The sequence below is a fragment of the Choloepus didactylus genome, chromosome 12 (genome assembly GCF_015220235.1).
Source record: "Choloepus didactylus isolate mChoDid1 chromosome 12, mChoDid1.pri, whole genome shotgun sequence".
Lineage (NCBI taxonomy): Eukaryota > Metazoa > Chordata > Mammalia > Pilosa > Megalonychidae > Choloepus > Choloepus didactylus.
Window position 1 is genome coordinate 62021943 of NC_051318.1, and position 20618 is coordinate 62042560.

The 20618-nt window shown below is 37.1% G+C and overlaps 1 protein-coding gene across 4 annotated transcripts in view; it reads left to right on the top strand.

Moving 5' to 3' along the window:
• Positions 1 to 20618, top strand: part of TBC1D4 (TBC1 domain family member 4) — a 238222-nt gene that overhangs the window by 58696 nt on the left and 158908 nt on the right. The window contains exon 1 of one of the 4 annotated variants that reach the window (XM_037799766.1): positions 13065 to 13080. The exons of 2 other annotated variants lie outside the window; for them this stretch is intronic. Coding sequence is in view for 1 of the 2 variants with exons in the window: in XM_037799764.1 (XP_037655692.1) it covers positions 15084 to 15092 (9 nt within the window). In the remaining variant the exon portion in view is untranslated. Of the gene's footprint in view, positions 1 to 13064; positions 13081 to 15059; positions 15093 to 20618 lie in introns of those variants that run through there. One more of the 4 variants, XM_037799764.1, reaches the window with a different exon arrangement.

Consider the following 20618-nt stretch of genomic DNA (forward strand, 5'->3'; position numbering starts at 1 on the left):
ACAATTTGGATAGATACTTTCAATTCCAATCCAACCCACCACAGTTTATTCTGGACTCCTCATTTTAATTTGTTACTCTCTGTTCTGTCATTGAGAACCCTGGCTAGCTTCATCAGCCTCAATATATTTACTTATTTGCTAAGTCTCCCAGTATATAACAAATCTCCTTGATCAAGAGGCTGCCTTCTTAGACCCTACCTTGTTGTCCCTGGTCACACACAGTGCCTCCTGGTCTCAACCAGTCTTGCCAAACTTACACCCAGCCCCACCAAACAGGCTAGTTATTCCAGCCAAATGGAGGGTCATCCTGGCAACTTCATTTAGATGTACAAATGCATAAGGAATAATTTATTATAGCTATTTTCTGTGGCTTGTTCAAGCTAGTTGCATTGTGATACTTTAATCTCACATTTTAAAAGTAAGCAAGAAAAACAACATGATGTCCTTGTGATAGAGATTATTGCTTATTTTAACATTTTAATATGTTGTAAAGCTTGTAAAGGTCAGATTAGAAACTTCTGTTACAGAGTTACTTATCGATGGAAATATTCTTTTGAGTTATTGTGAAGGAATCCCATTCTTTCTCTATTCAAAGATGTTCTGATTATATTATTGATATTACTGGGTTTTTTCTTTTAATTGCTGTAATAATGTAAGTTTTAATTAAATTAAATTTTTTCTCTCTCCCCTCTCTAAATTGGCAAATATAACTCGTAGTGATGAAAATACCATTTTTTAGGTTTGTCAAATTATTCTAAAGTTTTTTATTTTCAGATTTAAAAATATGCAGCTCATCATATTCTTCATTAGGTTGAGTCTGCATTGTTAAAATTGCTAAGTATCTCATATATGAAATATTTTTTAGTTTTCTATTTGAAGCTTATCAATTTGCTATTGAATCTCTTTTATCTTGTAATATGGAGTATGTTAGGAAAGGTCTCTCTGTCTTGCAGATCATTTATTTAATGGGTTAAGGATTATTCATTGCTTTTATCTTATGCTCAACATATGTGATAGGGAAAAGTATCTTGAATATTCACTCTCTGTAAGAGGAAGGTGGATTGATTGTGTTAATGTTGTGATGTAAGCTATCTGTGCATTGATGCTTTGGATGGGATTCTAGGGCAGAAGGAGACTAGATGGCGTAAGGAATCTATAAGCCCCTTAAAAACCCCTGCTTTCTCACATATTTAGAGAGTATTAGACAGTAAGACATTATGGTTCAGGTTATGTTTTGGATAAGTGGATAGGAATAGCTTCCTGTGTTTTTCACAGTGTATGAATAAGGCTAAGTAATGCCACTGGCACCTGAGAAGATCCAGTGAATGGTTGGCAACATGTAGGTCACTGGCACGATGAGGAATATAACTCTTACAAAATAGGCACTCATTATTTATTGAATGGCATGGATGGTGAGATTTGAGGTGATAAGGGTAAGAAGGACCTTTTTTTGCTTACTTTTTCAGCTTTTTTTTGGTAATCCTTTTGAAAGGCAGCAATGCAAAGAACATATGAACTATTGTAATATAGGCATGATTTTTAATTAAAGCTCAGGCCACTTCTTGCTAGCTGTATGTCCTTTGCAGGCTGTTTAAATCCTCAATTTCAGTTTACTCATCTGTAAAATGAAGATTATGGTATAGTTATGAGATGTAGAAAGTGTATCAGACACTGCAAAATATTAATTTCTCTCTTTTGCTTCTTTACCTGTAAATAGTTGATTTGTTTAAGTATTAACTACACATTCAGAATTGCTTGCTTTGTGCCATTTTCATTTTTATGTAAAAGAGGTTATAGGTTCCCATACTTTCCCAGCCCAAATTTACCTCCTTTAGAGTGCTAGCAGACTGCTCTGGTGGCACCACCTATTTATAATCCCCAATACTCCTCTCAGCCCCACCCATGATGTTTCATTCCTCTGGGAATTTGTTGATATTCTGCCATGTGGTGGATATTATGTTTTGTCTGCTCAGGGCTTCAGCTGGTTTTAGAAAACTGCTTCCTCAGAACATGTGGTTTTAGTGAACTTTCAGTCACAATTCAACTTGGCCCCTAGGGCCATAGAACCTCATCTGGGTCAGTTAATACACTTACCCCTTGACCACAGGAATGGTCAAGCCAGATGGAACTCTTCCTGGATATTTCACACTTGGCGCTAGTCTTCTTTGGTTAGAGTTGAAAGTGCTTCTGCAGCCGAGAGAGTGGTGCCAACTCACAGGGAGCTGTGAGACAGAGGAGAGTTCCTGGTTGTCCCTAAAGCCAATTCCACGCTGGTCCGTTCTGGTTACACAAGGAAAAATGAATTCTGTTTATTTGCTTAAGCTAGTTTGCATTGGGTTTCTGTCACTTTTCAACAGTTTCCAGATTTTGCCTGGTATCCTTCTCCTCTTTCCCACTGCAGTGGGTTAAGTATTACTCATTCTTCCAGGCTTAGTTTAAGCAACCTCATTTCTTCTAAGGAGTCTTAACCCTTAGCCTGGACTGAGTCTCCTCTCTCTCTTCTTGGTTCCTCTTAATACTTCTGTTTTAGTACTTAATACTTCATGTTGAATTTCTGTGTGCAAAGACTGATATCTCCTGCTATGTTCTTCTCTTGGGTCTGAGTCCTCAATACAAGCCCACATTCAGCAGATGCTCAACAAATGTTTTTTATCACTGAATAACAAGGCAAGGGTTTGCTTACTTCTGAACTACATGCAAATAAATGGTTCCTTAATAAAGATCTTTGGTGACAGGAATGCAACATAAAATTCCTTTTATTTATTTTTAGCATTACAGATGTTGCCTAATTCTGGTCATTAGATTAATGAGTGACCGTTAGACTGAGTGATCAGTTAGAAAATTTAGCAAACAAAAAACTTTCCTATAATCCTACCACTCATATGGTATCTTTATAGATAGACTTATGACTTATGACTTCTGTTTCCTCAGTGTTCTCAAGAATGAAAAGGGCATATAAACAAAGCTAAAACTCAGATTGCTCATAATTATAACTTGTACATTTATTACTAGTTTCTTCAACTAGAAAATTATATGTTACAATTTCTAGGTGATATTCTATAATTGATCTTTTGAAGTTATTTAGTAAAGCTGTTGTAAAGTCTGTTGGCAGGTCTGTCTCCCTTTTATTCTGTCAGGGACACCTCCAGAAATAGCTTAGCCTAAGCTTGCCTCAGGTGTCCATTTGCCAGGGTCATCCACCACCATGGAGCAGAGTTTGAGTCCAGGTCATTTTAAGCCACAGGGCTCTGGTTTACCTTATTGTTGGGAATCAGCAATGATTGTCTTGGTTATGGTTAGAAGGATTGTGGGTGGAGGGGTGTGTGTGGGAAGGCAAGTGTGAGCACACACACTCAGGGATAGAGCTGCCATGACCATTAATATTAAAGAAAGGGATGGGTGGAGACATAGGTTTATATATACCAAAGGGAGCCCTCATTACACATGCAAAAGGCTTAGGGAGCAAGTGTTTATATCTAGAGAAGTCAAATAGTGAGTAAGAGAACAGAAGATTCAAAACAGAAACAGCCATCTGCACTTATCATAAACATTTGGTAAGTTGTGATTTCTCCATCTGTTCTCTGTTTAGTCTGGAGTACTAAGCTGGTGTAAAGCAACAATACTTGAAAAGAGAAGCCTTTCTAATGTCCTCTCTCCCAATTATGTCATTTTCTCATTCTGCTTTCCAAATTCAAGTAGTGACCCTGTGGTTATGTTTGGAAAGAAGTTGGAGGCTATTAGGAAAGAAAAGAGATTTTGGAGTGCATGCTTAAATGGGTGAGGGGGCAATGTGGACAGTTTTGAAACATGGCCTCTTTAATTCAGAATTCACATAAATGCCATTTGTTTCATTTTGAAGAAATGGGACCTTGCTACACAAACTCCATTTCTCAGAATATAAAATTGCCAACCTTTAAAGTCAAGTGTGTTTCAGTGAGAAAGGAATGTCTTCCAACTTAAAGCCTTCAATTTTCTTCATCTCTTTATCCAGGAGTGATTACAGGATAAATGTGTGGTGAGATATAGTGTCAGGTACTGTGAAAATATTTTATGTATACCTGGATTCTCAACAGTCAGATACATTTGCCATAATTTTTATTTTCATGTTCATCAGGCTGCTTGCTGTAGTAGATAAATAAATTTCCTGCTTAATCCTCTGGAGATTTAGAGTGAAGTATCTTTATTTTTCTCATTCTATTCCAAAAGGGTATTTTTTGGAATACTTTATTATGTAGATTACAGAATTAATCTGAAAATTCATTCATTCTATTCAAGTTCCTCAGGAATACTTAATGCTCTGAAAGTAGTGTGAATTCTCAGGCTGAGGTTTTTCTAAGTTCTTCTTTGTATCTTAGTGTCTTAAAGTTTTCTGTTTTGGTCCATGAGTAATTTCAGATATTATTTCAATTTTCTTATCTTTTTCTTCTTAAAACTTTTCTAACTTGCCTTAGGTATGTGCATGTCCTCCCTCCCTCTCTCTGAATCTCCCTCCCTCCCTCCCTCCTTCTTCCTTTCTCCTTTCTTCCCTTCTGCTCTTCCCCTTTCCCTTTTTCTTTTGTAGTAGATTTACATAAATAATTTAAAAAGCATTTTGGGATCATTTACATTAAATGCCTTTTATTTTATTTCACCAAAGATTTTTTTTATTTCCCAAGGAAAAATCATATAGACTGTTTTATCCAACAGAAATCTCAATGCCCTGACATGAAAGTCTTGGAGAGTAGACCCCATCTACCAAGCACTGAAGCCTTAGATGTGCAAAATCAGATTAGAAGATGCTGAAAGCTCTGGGTCTTCCTTGGGTCACTCTGTTTTTTAAGGCCACCCCAGAAGTTCTGTTCCGTAGTAGGACTTCATATTTATTAGTTGAACTGTAGAACTGGACTCTTCCTTGTGATTAGATCAAAATAAGGTTTATTTTTAGTGGTGGAGATTATGATTAAGTTTGCTTTGCCTTCTGTAGATTGTTGGTTTCTGTATCAACTTACTTTTGTAGGGTAAGACATTCATAAATATTTAACTTTCTTTGCTTTGTTTTCTGAAAGGGAAAATCATGGATAGGGATGCCATGGATATGAAATATTAATGATAAAGAACTTGTAAACATTTCATATAAAAAATGATAAAAATATTGATGGGTTTTGATTATGATACCTTACTTCTCCATGGATTCCCTTGGTGATGTGATATTCCTCAATATCTCTGCTCATGTTTGGGCAGTTCTTATACTTTTCTTTAGGGATGGGTATGGGATAACAATTTAATACTTAAGCAGTCATCATTAAAATCAGAGTATTTCCATTTGACAGTCTTTCTTAATTTTGCTTTAAATTTAGAAGAAAATCACAGTAGTAGCTAATATATGTGGATATGGTTTTCAAATCACTTTCATATAAATCATCTCATTTGAATCTTACAGTGTCCTGTTAAGTAATCAGTGCAAACCTTTTTATCTCAATTATACAAATGTGAAAATAAGCTTTAGTCTGAGAGTTAAGTTTCTTGCTGAAGATCACATAGCTGCTTTAGTTACAGAATTGGGATTAGAACACAGAATTCTTGGCTTGATTGTTTTTTCCAATAAATGATGATCTCTCTACAAGGGAGGCTTAGTTTTGCTGAAGGATATTGAACTTGACAATAAATTGCCAAGTAGGAGTTCTTTAGTGATCAGTTTCCATAAACATTGATATTTGACTTGATTTATCAGTTTGATTAAAAGGGAGCTATAGTCACTTTTACATTGTGCTTTAGAAGGTAGTATTGATGGCATCATCAGCTTTCTAATTTACTCTTGGGGCTTGTAGTGAAAATCTGTTCCCATGCAGTGTAGCACCTCCCCACTCAATCTGTCTCTCTGAGATTGTTGCCTAATAAAAGTGGTGACTAGGAGAGACTGGTTCAAAGCTGGTGATGCACGATGGCAGAGTTCTGGTGTGGTGTCTGTAATTGCCTTGTAGCTTTAGGATTGCATTGTTCCTCTTTCAAAGTGCTGTCCCTAAAATCTGTCCCTTTGACCACTTGGCTCATTCATTTAGTGATTCCTTTAAAAAGCATTTAAATTTTTATCTGATAATTCCCCCCATCTATTTAATGTTTTCTCTTAGGTTTGCTTGTAAGAAACTTGACTGTTTTAATTTTTGGTGTGTGTGTTTGTGTATGTGTTGTGTATATGTGTGATAATCTTCCCTTTTAGACCATCCATTCCATCAGGATATGCTAAAAAAAATAATTAAGATATTATGTTGTTCAAAATACTCTTAGATTTTTTCCATTAAAATGTATAGTCTTAATACCATACATATAGTTAGTGGACCCTTCTTGAAAAGTTATGTAATACCTCAGTTTTGAGAGTTGAGTTTTTTTTTATTTTCAGGCTATTTATACAAGAGTAATACTCAGGAATATGTATTAAAATTTGGTCGTCCCCAAACTTTTTACTTGCTTGATTTTTACATAATTATAGCTGATTTATTCTGCATGATATACTCTTGATTAAAATGAAAAATAGTATTAGAAAATGAGCATTGGCATTAAACAGAGTAGGGAATATTAGATATTATGTTTTACATACAGTTTTTGTAGAGACTGCTCTAAATTCTAGGGAACAGTGAAGTAGAACTGATTTTTCATTGGTCATTGGTCATAAGGTTAAAAACAAAGCAAAACAGAAACTTTGTAGCCAGCAGCAGAGGGAGCTTGCCAATGGAAAGCCTGGCCTTGGAAGAGGGTGGGTCTTTTTCAGCAATCTGGAATACAGGTGTCCCTTGTTGTCCAAATATAATTTGTCCAAACTCAGGATGGTCAAAGATGCTTGTATTTCAGACTGTGTGATGGTATAGGGAAATGATAAACCTTTGAAAAGATATACAGATTCATGGATTACATATCTGCTCTGTCCCATCCATGACCATCAATAAGGAACGTGATTTTTACTGTGAATAAATGTCGTGTGTATGTTTGCAGTGTTTTCCTCTGTGTTTATGAATACATGTATAAAACATGCCCGTGTACAGAGAATAAGAATATATTTACAGGGCCCTCCTGAGGAGCTGGGGGAAAGTGTGGAAGTGTTGGACTTACTCACCTGGACTGACACTGATGTTGTCACAAACATTAGGACTGGTGGTTTGATGTGCTGAGTCTTCTATCATGAGACCTGCCCTTATGAAGCTCATTACTGCAATGGAGAGACTAAACTTGCTTATAATTGTGCCTAAGAGTCTCCCCCTGAGTACCTCTTTGTTGCTCAGATGTGGCCCCCTTCCTCTCTCTAACTAAGCCACCTTGGCAGGTGAACTCACTGCCCCCCCCTCACGTGGGACCCGACTCGACGGGGTGTAAATCTCCCTGGCAACACAGGATATGACTCCTGGGGATGAATTTGGACCCAGTATTGTGGGATTGAGAATATCTTCTTAACCAAAACGGGGATGCAAAATGAAACGAAATTAAGTTTCAGTGGCTGAGAGATTTCAAATGGAGTTGAGAGGTCACTCTGGTGGACATTCTTATGCAATATATAGATAACACCTATTAGGTTTTAATGTATTGGAATAGCTAGAAGTAAATACCTGAAACTGTCAAACTCCAACCCAGTAGTCTGGACTCCTGTAGACAATTGTATAACAATGTAGATTACAAGGAGTGAGAGTGTGATTCTGAAAACCTTGTGGATCATACTTCCTTTATCTAGTGTATGGATGGATGAGTAGAAAAATGGGAACTAAACCTAAGTGAGAAATAGGTTGGGATGGGGGGAGTGATTTGAGTATTCTTTTTTACTTTCATTTTTTATTCTTATTCTTATTCTTTCTGATGTAAGGAAAATGTTCAGAAATAGATTGTGGTGATGAATGTATAACTATATGATGGTACTGTGAACAGTTGATTGTACGCCATGGATGACTGTATGGTATGTGAATATATTTCAATAAAACTGAATTTAATTAAAAAAAAAAGTGCCCGTGTATAATATGCATGTGTGCACACATACACAGAAGCCTAAAATGCCGTTGGAGCAAATTACTGTTGATATTTTTTGATATTCATAAGCTATGTATACGGCTCTGGTGTCTGTTACGGCCTTCATTCTTTTCTCTACCATGTGATTTTATGATATAAAAACATAATGTGATGGGTTTTATTTCTCATTGACACTTCGAAAATGAAAAAGCTGTTCATACAAAACCAGGGTTGTCATCTCTTGTGGCTCTGTGTCATGGTAATCTGAGTATAGGGTGGGAGAGATTTTATGATAGTTGGCTGATTCAACAGTGATAGTTTCCACAGTTAATTTATTTTTATCTCCAGGATGCATGGGTTTTTAAGCAGTGAGCCTGCCATCATCATTACTGCTCTGAAAGTTGACCCTGTTCTACTAAAGACCAAAGCCATATGGTTGGAAATATGGGAGCCACAGAAAATGAATGATGAAGGGCTCTGAAGGTGTTTATGGCAAGCCTCTGTCCAAGAAGGCGAAGACTTGCAGTGTTGGTTCAGACACAGTGTGCTTCCATTTCAAAGTGAACAAGATGAGCTAATCCAGGGAACTGTGTTGCCAAAATCCATTTTGGAAGAATGTTCTCCTCATTGACTATTTTATTTTTCTTGTGTTCAGTCCCCTGGCTCTATATATAGAGAGATTTAGCTTGTAAAGGAAGAATATTGCTTTTGTTTATAAGAGAAAAGGCAACTATTATACATTAATTCCTGATTTGTTTGTTTTTCTGAAGAAATCTAGTATATATTCAAATCAGCAAACACCATACTGGTTTTCCAATTATGTATATATGATTTTTTTTTGAACAGACAATATAATTCAACATATACCTTTCCCATGGACAAGAACATTCTTTTATGCAGTCCCATTAAGTGCAGCTAAGACGTTCAAGAAATTCAACATTGATACAAAGCTTACATTCTATATTTCCTTTTTTTTTTTTCTTATGTCCCATCTGTGCCCCTTTGAGCCTCCTCTCCTTCATCCTCAGATCCTGTCCAGTATCCTCCTTTGCATTTAATTGAATTGTCATCTATTTAGACTATCTTTTCTTTTTTCAATTGTGGAAACATATATACAGCCTAAATCTTCCCATTCCAACCTCTCCCTAGCATTCTGTTAGTGGGATTAATCACATTTAGAATGTTGCAATGATATCACTTTCCCACCATCCATTTCTAGAAGTTTCCCTTCACCCCAAACAGAAACCCTACACTCATTTCTTAACTCTCCATTGCCCCTTCCCCCACTTCTCAGAACCCGTACTCTACTTTTCATCTCTATGGTCATATTCTCTGATACTTTCTTTGTGTTTACTGTGGGGCTTGAATTTAACATCTTAAATCTATAACAATCTTGTTTTTCTTTGATACCAACTTAACTTCAATAGAACACATAAACTATGTTCCTATACTCCTCCATTCCCCCACCTTTATGTAGTTCTTGTCAAAAATTACGTATTTTACATTGAGTCTAAAACCACTGATTTATCATTACTCATATATATATATAATAAAATACATATTATTATGTATTTTAGATCCTGTAGGAAGTAAATAGTGGAGTTACAAATCAAAAATACAGTAGTATTAGTATTTATATTTGCCATATGATCTTTGGAAATCTTTATTTCTTCATGTGGTTTCATTCAATTGTTTAGTGTCCCTTCCTTTCAGCCTGCTCAACTCCCTTTAGCATTTCTTATAGTAGTGATCTACTGGTGGTGAAGTCCCTCAGCTTTTGATTATCTGGGAATGTTTTCATCTCCCCCTCATTTTTACCCTCCAGGTGTTTGTGAATTCTCCAAGTCTCTGATGGTTATTGACTTCTATTTGTATTCCATTGTGGTCAGAGAATGTGCTTTGAACAAATTCAGTTTTTTTTTTTTAAGTTGTTGAGGCTTGTTTTTATGTCCCAGCATACGGTCCATTCTGAAGAAAGATCCGTGATCGCTAGAGAAGAATGTGTGTCCCAGTGACCTGGCATGTAATGTTCTATATATGTCTGTCAGAATTCTCTATATCTCTCTCTCCTTTCTTTGTTTCTCTGTTGGTAGGGCTCCCTTTAGTATCTGAAGTAGGGCAGGTCTTTTATTAGCAAAATCTCTCGGCATTTGTTTGTCTGTGAAAAATTGAAGCTCTCCCTCAAATTTGAAGGAGAATTTTGCTGGATAAAGTATTCTTGGTTGGAAATTTTTCTCTCTCAGAATTTTAAATATGTCATGCCACGGCCTTCTCGCCTCCATGGTGGCCACTGAGTAGTCACTACTTAGTCTTATGTTGTTTCCTTTGTATGTGGTGAATTGCTTTTCTCTTGCTGCTTTCAGAACTTGCTCCTTCTCTTCAGTATTTGAGAGTCTGATCAGAATATGTCTGGGAGTGGGTTTATTTGGATTTATTCTATTTGGAGTTCACTGGGCATTTATGCTTTGTGTATTTATATTGTGTATAAGGTTTGGGAAGTTTTCCCCAACAATTTCTTTGCATCCTCTTTCTAGACCTTTACCTTTCTCTTCCCTTTCTGGGACACCAGTGAGTCTTAAATTTGGACGTTTTATTCTATCTATCATATCCCTGAGATCCATTTCAATTTTTTTGATTTTTTTCTCCATTCTTTCTTTTGTTCTTTCATTTTCTGTTCTGTGGTCCTCGAGGAGGTTGAGTTGTTCAGCTTCCTCTAATCTTGTATTATTAGTATCCAGACTCTTTTTAATTTGGCTTACAGTTTCTTTTATTTCCATAAGATCTTCTGCTTTTTTATTTACTCTAGCAATTTCTTCTTTATGCTCTGCTATGCTCTTCTTCATGTCCTTTATATCCTGTGCCATGCTCTCGTTGCCTGTCTGTAGTTCTTTGATTAATTATGCCAAGTACTGTGTGTCTTCTGATCTTTTGATTTGGGTGTTTGTGTTTGGGCTCTCCATATCATCTGGTTTTATCATATGCTTTAAGATTTTCTGTTGTTTTTGGCCTCTTGGCATTTGCTTTACTTGATATCTAATTTGTCAGAACTGCAGCTTGGTGGCTTACACTTTCTCTAACTAACCAGCAGATGGCATCTGTGAGTCACCTATTCCCCTCAAGTCAGTTCTCCCCAACTTTGTGGTGTGTGGGGATCTGATTCTTGAGGGGTTCAACTGGTGCACTAAATTTGGGTGTGTTGCTGGTGCTGTCCGCCCTGAATGTGGGGCATGTGTCTGGGTGGTTAGGGAGGCAGGGCAGCTTTAATAATCAAACCTCCCAGGTGTTCCCGGAGATTTAAGACTGTTGCAAGAGTCTAAGCCTTCACTGCAGTCTTGCCACAGATTGTCTCTGCTGTTGACCCACAAGTCCTTGGTATTTGCTTAGGGTCCCTGGGATTTCCGAGTGGTTCCCCCTTCCCAGCTGTGCTCTTCCAGGACCTCTGCTGAGGGAGGGCCGTACCACATCACAAGTGCATGCTGGCCTCCAGGGAAGCCCTGGGACGCTGGGCCGTGCAGGGGCGCTCCCAGCCCACTTCAAAGATGGTTGAATGGGATCCATTAACTTCCCCCTTTTTGCACAACTCCACCCTCCCAGCTCCGGGACAATCAGCTGTGGGTGGTAAAGGCCACTGTCCATGGCCGATATTGTGGCATGTGTGCAGTGCTGCGTGAAAGACTCCCCGTCACACTGGGTCTTGGTGTGGCTCTGGGCTGTGGGTCTGGCCCCGGGCAGGAGTGTCCCCAGCGTGCCAGAGAGATGGCTGCAAGGGATGCGGTTTTTTTCTCCTTTTGGCTCCCCTCTGCTCCCCTGGTCTCGAGACAATCAGCAGTGGGTGTGGGAAGGGTTCTCCTTCACGCCAGACACTGAGGTGTTAGCCCAGCCTGCTCCTGCAATGCTTCACTGCGCGGCTCTCCCCGTCCAATCTGCAGCCGCTCCTGGGTTTTTTTTTTTTTTTTTTTTTTTAAAGAACTAGTCCATCTCCAAACACCAGCCCACCGTTTCCCCACACCGCAGCATGGCTGCCGGACTTTCAGCTGGCTCACTCACTCATTTCAGAATGCAGGCTCCTGGTTTCACCAAATGCACATTCCCTGTGGATTTAGCAGATCTTGTCTGGCTGGTGCTATGCTGGAACTGGTGTTCTGGGTCACTTTCTGGTTTTTATCTATTTTTTCACAGAGGTGTTTTTTTGCCCTGTCTCACCTAGCCGCCATATTAGGTTCTCCATGTATATATGATTTTAAAAGTGAGGGTGAACGTAGAAAATGTGCTGGAGGGATATGAAAAAAAATATAAAATTTTCCAAGGTAAATTTTCAGTTTTCTTTCCTTAAAAGCCGGATTTGATAGTTTACAGTATATCTTAGCTTAGAACGGTAAAAAAAAAGCAGATATATGTTTAATATTTGTCTCATGAAATGAAGCATTTATACTATTATGTGTGAACTTTTCTTGCTTTACTCCTCACCTCCCCCTTTTCTCCTCAAAAGAAACAACTCTGCAAACCATAGTCAACCAGCCAACCAACCTGCGAGTACTGAAGGGCTCCATGAGTGCAGGCTGCGTTTCATATTCCCTGTAAGTTTCAATACCTGTGGAGGATACCAGGTATTAAATGCTAGCATCTTGACTTTATTTTCCTGGTTTATAGTTTTACTTTCTATTTGTTTCTGTGCTTCCTCCTGTTGAAAAGCTGTTAGGGAAGCGTCAGAAATCGATGAATGGTTCACAAAGTTAATTTCCAGACATTAATGAGAAAAGCAATTTAGCAATATTTTTCTCTTCCAAGCAACACAGAACAAAAGAGAATAAAAATATATGTTTTAAAGATGTTTCACTTCGATACTGAATAAAGTACTGCTGTATATGCTGTGATGGATACAAAGACGAGTAAGGTCAGTGGTCCCAGTTCTTACAAGATCTAGTAAGTCCAGGGAAGGAGAGAGAGATTTGGGAATAATTTCAGAGAGTAAATGTAGGACAAAGGACATGTGCCCAGTGAGGTACAAAAACAGGAGCAAGTGTCACACTTCAGGCTGGGGCCGTGGTGGTGGTGGGACTGATGAGCTGCTGAAAATTCTTCTTTAATCATGTTGATATACATGAGTACTTAAAAGTGAGTGTTTTGCAGATGTTCGCTCTTTCTACTTTTGTTTAAAAATTTTTGGTTTGGGGATGTTTTCCTTTTCATTTAGTGGTTGGACATCAGTAGCCTTTTATGGTTGTTAACAGACCTTGGGTTGTGCAAGACGCTTTCCCAAGCCTGTATCTGTTTTCCCCATCAAGTAAGAAGTTGAGCTGATGTCTGAATAGTTCCTAGAATCTTAGACTAGTGTTACTAGGAAGTAAATTTCAATTTGAGGTGAATAAGAACAAGCATTATTTGGTTTATATGTGTTTATCCTATTACGTCTAGAATAAAAGAGTTAGCAAAGCCAATCCTAACAGAAAGGGGAACCCCTCCCATTTATTAGCTGGATGCATGTTTCCTGTGAAATCACTTAATAATAGGAATCACTACTCACTCTGTTAGTTTTGAAAAAAGGAGGAAACTTTACTTGTGACTTAGGCATTATCTAAAATTATTAAAAAAAAAAAAAAAAACAACAGTTAACCAAAAATTCAATATTATTAAAAGCTTCTAAATTTACAAAATGATTTTCTAGGAGCAATTTCCATCTATAATTTTTTGCAGTTACTGTTTATTGAGAGAGAATAAAATTTGTGATATTAAAATAGAGCAAGGACCCCAAAAGAAGGTATACTAGGAAGTCTTTAAAATCGAGACTAAACAGAAAAAGAAGCTATGGAGTTATTATATAATGGCGGCTTTTGTTTATGTTCTTATACAGAAGTCTTCCTTCTCCATCCTCCAATGCTTAGAATCGGTAGAGGAGTTAAAATGTCTGGAATTGATTAATTTCCTTACCTGCTTTGGTTTCTTCCCCCCTCTAACTTAATGTTGTTATTCCATCTCTTTCTTTTTACTGATTTCTTGCCTTTTTTTTTTTCCTTCTAGTTTTAAGGGAAAACTCTTTTTTTCTTAAAATAAATTGCAGCTTCGGTAGCAAGGTACTGGCTCTAGCAAATCACCTCATGTTTGCAACAGGCCTCCCTGTATTTTTACTGCCTGTTACTATGCCAGTTTCATTTGGAAAGAAGTTATTTAGCAATTTACTGAGGTAGTTCTCTAAAACATACAATTAGCTTTAAACAAAGAAGTCAAACTTAAATAGATACCTATATCTGGATAAATTAAAATCATTGTATATATATTACATTAAAACTGTAGCAACTTTCTATTGATGTGTCTGTGACTACTTTGGGCTAATATTTTCAGTTTCCAATTTATAGCGTGTTGCTGTTTAGAACTTTTTCCCTCCAAGATTAACTCTGGGATAATGTCTTTACAGTATGTTTTCTCTTTTGAGTGGGCCATTCAGCTTAACTGGTAGAAAATAAAGCTCTAAAACTGGCCTGATTTTATTGAAGTTTATTTTGAATAAAAATGATAAGGGAAATTAAAGGAAAATTGGTGGCTAGATATTAAAAACAAATGGAAAACTAAGGTAAAAATTAATTTAAAAAAATCCAAATGTACTGAATACTTGTTTGAATTTCCTAGTTTATTTTGTTTTCATAGATATTTCTTAAATTTTCTGTGACACTTAGGAATGCATTGAAGAGGATTTTTAAAATTTTTTTGTTTTGTTTTGTTTTGTTTTTGCCTCAGATCCCATTTTTATTAGGAGAAAAGTAAATCCCCCCTTCCCCCTAAGATAATCCTTTCATAATCCTTATAGCACAGTTATGAAAGGTAATTCAATAAGCATTGTGCTGGTTTGGAGCTGTTATGTACCCCAGAAAAGGCCATGTTCTTTTAATTCATTCTTGTTCATGAAGACCTATTGTGGGTGGGACCTTTTGATTAGGCTATTCCAATTGAGATGTGACCCAGCCCATTCAAGGTGGGTCTTAATCCTTTACTGGCTTCCTTCATGAGAGGATAAAAGGAAGAGACATTTGGAGAGAGTTTAGAGAGAGAAATGCCCTGGAGATGCTAGAAAAGAACCCACAGGCGTTCAGAGAGAAAGCTACTGGAATCACAGGCTGAGACCAATGAAATCTGTGAGTGAAGGACCTCTTGTTGATGCCTTAATTTGGACATTTTCACAGCCTTAGAATTATAGCTTGTAATTTAATAAATCCCCATTGTTAAAAGTCAGCCCATTTCTGATATATTGCATTCCAGCACCTTTATCAAACCTTAATAAACATGTAATGGAAATCCAGCAGTTTTTTAAAAGGTCAATTTAAACATTATATAGGATTGAATTTTTAAAAGTATTTTCTTTGATAATGAACAATTTCTAGTAGACTTTCTCAGTATTTTAAAATGTAGGAATTTTTAAACTTCCAGTTTTTTACTTTGATGATTCCAAAATTAATTTTCCGCTTGAGTGATTAATGAATCTTTGCCTGACACCAAGCTGTGTGTTTATCAAAGGTTTTTTTAATCGTAATTTTATTGAGATATATTCACATACCATACAGTCCATCCAAAGTATACAATCAGTTGTTCACAGTATCATCACATATTTGTGTATTCATTACCATGATCATTTTTAGAACATTTGTTATCAAAGGTTTTTAAGATGGAGATAAATAGGATCTGGGATTATGTGTTAACAGCTTCTCTTCTTGGTTATGAGAGAGGACAGTGATTTCATTTTGCAGCTGTCACAGAGGCAATGGCTTCTCAAATTCAAGCCTAAGCTACTTTGACTTTTTCTTTGGAGCCAGTTCCTTAATACTGTATTCTTTTTTTTTTTTGGGGGGGTGTCTTGCGGGGTGTCACCATGTCAAGAAACTCCATGAGGTCAGGGGCCAGATGGATGCATCATCTTTGCTCATTATTTTAGAAATACAACCTCTTGAAATAAGGTCTATGTGTATTTCAATAGGTGACAAAAATATTTATCCCAATGCCAGCAATTAAGCTGTCACAGTAATTAGCTTTAGAGCAAACAAATATCTTTTATATGTTTAGAATATGGCTGTCTTTGGCTAAGAAAGTTGTAACTTTTTAAGTGCTTCCCTTTGTTTTTTAAGTATTAAGGAAGTGAGGCAAGTGTTTTTTTTTTAAGCCTAAAATTGTTTTATTGAAAATATGAAGTTCTCTTTGACCAGCCATAGTATACTGATTCATATCATGTTTTTTCTCCCTTTTGAAGACTCCACACACAACCAAATAGAGTATCATTGGTGCTCCTTTGAAAGGTAATTGTTCTTAGCAAAAAAACATTTATTCGGGAGTTTCTGTTATAGAACATTTTGTAACAGGAAAGCATGTATAAATATAGTCCAAAGGAAAAATTTAGCCACAGAGTTTCTAATCCAACAAGAAATGACTGAGCCTTCTCAGTACCAGGCCCCAAGAGGATACAAAGATGAGTGTGACATAACTCTTAACTTCTGTGAACTTAATTGGGGTATAAGACAGATCACACAGTTAAGGAGCTGAAAATGGAACCGGAGAGACCCAAGCCAGGGATAGCGATGTCTCTGAGGATGGAGAATTGTGATGGAGAATTGTATCTGTCCAAGATGGTCAGAAAAGGCTTTGTGAAGAAAGAAGAAGGTGGTTTGTTTGTTTTATTGTCTCTGTTGTAAGAAGTCATCTGTGCCCTTCTGAGATCTGCATCAGCAACATAATCATCATATGTTGAGGTGGTGCCACCCAGTTGTCCCCAGTTTATCACTTCTCTGAAAGAAACTTGCAAAACAAATGTGGCAAAGGCTGCAGAGATTTTATTAGGCTTCGTTGTGGATTTGGGAGCAGGGTTTCTGTTGATCCTTTATACTTTAAAGTAAGAGAGAGGTTTTTATTTGTTGACTGTCTGCATGTGCAGGGTTGGACTCTTGATAACCAGGTGTAAATCTGCTCCCCACTTTTAATATCTGCTTACTGTTTTGTATTCACTCAAGACCAGTTTTCTGAAGGCTTTATTCGACTTTCATGTATCCCATATTTCTTTTCTAAAGTTTTTGCACTCTTTCCATCTGAATAATTCCCAGCTTTATGGTTGTTTTTTTTTTTTTTTTTTGAATGTTTTAGATTGTTCTCTTTCTGTCCCCATTTTATCTTCATATCCCACTATATTAGGCCTAATCTGCTAAGTTATTGTTGGGCTGAATTTACAAGGACCTCACTGGGCATAACTATGTGTAGTTATTGAAAATCTTTGTTACTTCTGATTATGGAAGTTTTAAAAGACATTGAATTATGACTCCTACTTATATGGTGAAAATAGTAGTGTCTGTATTTGATGTTGCCTTAAGCATTTCTAAATTTCTGAAGTATTTACTTCACCAAAACCTGACTTGAGACCCATGTAGTTTCTAACTACAAAGGAAGACACACATACAGATTTTGTTGATTACCCCCTGTTGCGGTTTGCTAATGCTATCTTTATGCAAAATACCAGAAATAGATTGGCTTTTATAAAGGGGATTTATTTGGTTATAAAGTTAGTCTTAAGGCCATAAAAGTACCCAAGGTAAGGCATCAACAATAGGGTACCTTCACTGGAGGATGGCCAATGACGTCCAGAAAACCTCTGTTAGCTTGGAAGGCACGTGGCTGGCATCTTCTTCTTTTGCTCCCAGGTTGTGTTTCAAAATGGCTTTCTCCTAGCACATTTCTCTCCAGGTGTTGGGGTATGAAATCTCTTAGTTTCTCCCAGGCAAACTCTGGAGTAGCAAAAGTCTTATTTTCAACGGCCGTCTTCAAAATATCTTTGTTGGCTGTAGCTATCAGCTCCTTCTGTCTGAGCTTCTTATATAGGACTCCAATGATTAAATCAAGACCCACCCTGAATCATCAGGGTTCATATCTCCATGGAAATTATCCAGTCAAATGTTTCACTCACAGTTGATTGAGTGATAACTCCATGGAAACAGTCAAAAGATTCCAACCTAATCAACACTAATACGTCTGCCCCCAAAAGATTGCATCAAAGAACATGGCGTTTTGGGGGACATAATACATCTAAACTGGCATACCCATGAATGTAGCCCTCAAAAAGAAATTAGGATCCTTTAAAGACTAAAACTTCTCTGACTCCAATTTTATGATTTACATGTAGTAAATTAGCCCATGTGTTTGACTACTTCCACCACCCTGAGTCACAAAGGCCATGTGACTGGAAGGCTAGGGCAGCTGCTGAGCTGTGGCAGCCCTCATTCATTGGGACTTCTCGGGGGCCAAGTGTCTCTTGGGTAAAAGTTGTCTCTCTTCCGTTCCTACTTCCACTGTTCTGTGCAGTGCTCATTCCCGATCCCTTCAGGACGCTTTTTGCGTCTAACTTCTTAGTCTGTCACTGGGGAATTGTCTAGATCCAGGCTCTCCTACCTTCTATCCAAAGTATGTTACTTGCCATTCTTCAAATACATTATTTTCTTTCCTCTTTGTGTTTGTTTATGTTGTATTTTTTTTCCAGTTTCTGCCCAGTGAAATCTCCTCCTCCTTCAAAATCTAGTTGAAATGCCACATCCTGCATGGGGCTTTCTCTGATCCTTCTAGAAACTGTAATCTCTGCCAGTCGCATAAGGTTCTTTTAGTGCTTATATTTGTTTTTCTACTGGGGTTATTTGTGTATATGTCTTATCACCATTGAGAAGAGACACTCTATCTTAAAATTTATTTTTATATTCCTCATAGCATTTAACATGGTGTCATGTATATAGTAAACATTCAGTAAAGATTTTTTGGTGACAGGGAAACTACTGTTAATATGATGACCCCCTTCAGTCTCACCGTTTAGGGAACAGTCAGTTGTTAGAAACCCTTTTCCTACCATGTGGTTCTCAATCATTTTTTTTTAAATTGTAGTTTAAGAAATAAGCATATCAGAATATTTAGGGGAATATTTTCCCCATTTTAATATTATTTTCTATAGCCTTTCCCCTATAACTTTGGAACGTGACTAATCAGAACTACCTTCTTTGGCTTATATTTTCTTAAAACTGGTAATAGACTACTAAGACTAAAAAGTTGGTAAAATCTGTAGTCATAATTAGATACATGCATTTTTAGGCAGGAATACAAGGAATAGGGTGTGGGCAAGTTGCATAAAGCTTCAACAGCTTTTTTCTCCAGCTCTGGAATGGGAAGAGGGCAGAGTTGTAAAGAGGCCAGATGATTGCTTAAAAACACCTCTTAGATTGCAACAGACCTTGGCCAGAAAAATGAGCTTCAGCAAAACTTTCTATAGCAGTTATTTGAGGGAATTGAAAAATTAGTTGCATAGTAAAGGGAGTCCTTAAGTAAAGGTCATATTCAAAATTGAATTACTATAAAAATGCTTTCAGTTGTATGTTATCCATTTGTGTGTGTGTGTGTGTGTGTGTGTGTGTGTGTGTGAGAGTGTGTGAGGGGGTGGCAGATAGCTATAGGAAACAAACTCATAGATCAGTGACCCCCACCCCCAGCTTTGATCCCCAAGTGATGCCACATGTAAGCAGTTTTCCCCATCCAGGCCAGTCTTCTCTCCACTTTTAGCAACACCAGCCTGCTGCTTTGAGAGAACAGGGGAAATGTGCTGCTTTGAGAGAAATGGGGTAAACTTGGTGCTTATGGGAGAGTGGATAGGAGTGGTTAAAGAACATGGTTACCATGGAGCACTTAGAATTTTCAGAAAATCTTTGATTTCAAAAATGAAAGAAAAATCAAACTTGAAAGGAAGAACTGGCTCTTCTGGACAAATTGCTAGCAATTGTTTACGACAATACTGTGTATGCTTGTTACCTATATCTTTTCATCTCACTTTAACATTGCTTGAAAGTCTGTCAATTAAATATCCATTTAGGTGACAAGTATTCTACTTCAAAAATACAGATTTCTTTGAAAACTTTAAGGGGCCCTTCTTAGATTAATTAACCAAGAAGTTTTGCACTAATAGCTAAATGTATGGGCTTTTATTCTTGTCTTTCATTGCTTATGATTGTTCCTTTGCTAGAGATATCCTTCTCCCCTTGTTCACCTGGCAGATGCCTATTTATTCTTTAGGATCCCACTCAAATGCCACTTGCTCCAGGTAACTGTCCCAGGTCCAGCCCTCTTCTGGTTGAGAATTAATTGTCCCTCCATCTGGATCCTCATTTAGACAGATCTTTTCACACATTTTATTACAGTTTTTCTTCAAATTCTGACTTTCCAGTAGACTGTAAGGATAGATACTATGGAATTTTCAGTGTTATATCTCTGGGGCTTAGTACTGACAATAGCACAATGCAAGTATTCCAACATTGGCTGAATTTTTAAAAGGTCTAGAAATCAGAATAACTTTTTATTCTTTCAAATACATTGCACCAGATGTTTTTTAAGTCTGTCATTGACAGGGCTAACATTTTATGATTCCAGTAGAAATGCTTAATTTTTAGTATCTTTAATAATGATAATGGTAATAATAAAAAATAATTAATCAACATTTGTCCATATACTGGGGTTTATGCTCACTTAGCATTTAATTTTAGTAACAGCCCTGAGGTGTTGTTAGTATTATTATCACATTGACAGGTGTGGAAGAGATTAAGTGACTTGTTAAAGATCATATAACAAACAATTGGCAAGATTTGAATCTAGGTCTGTAG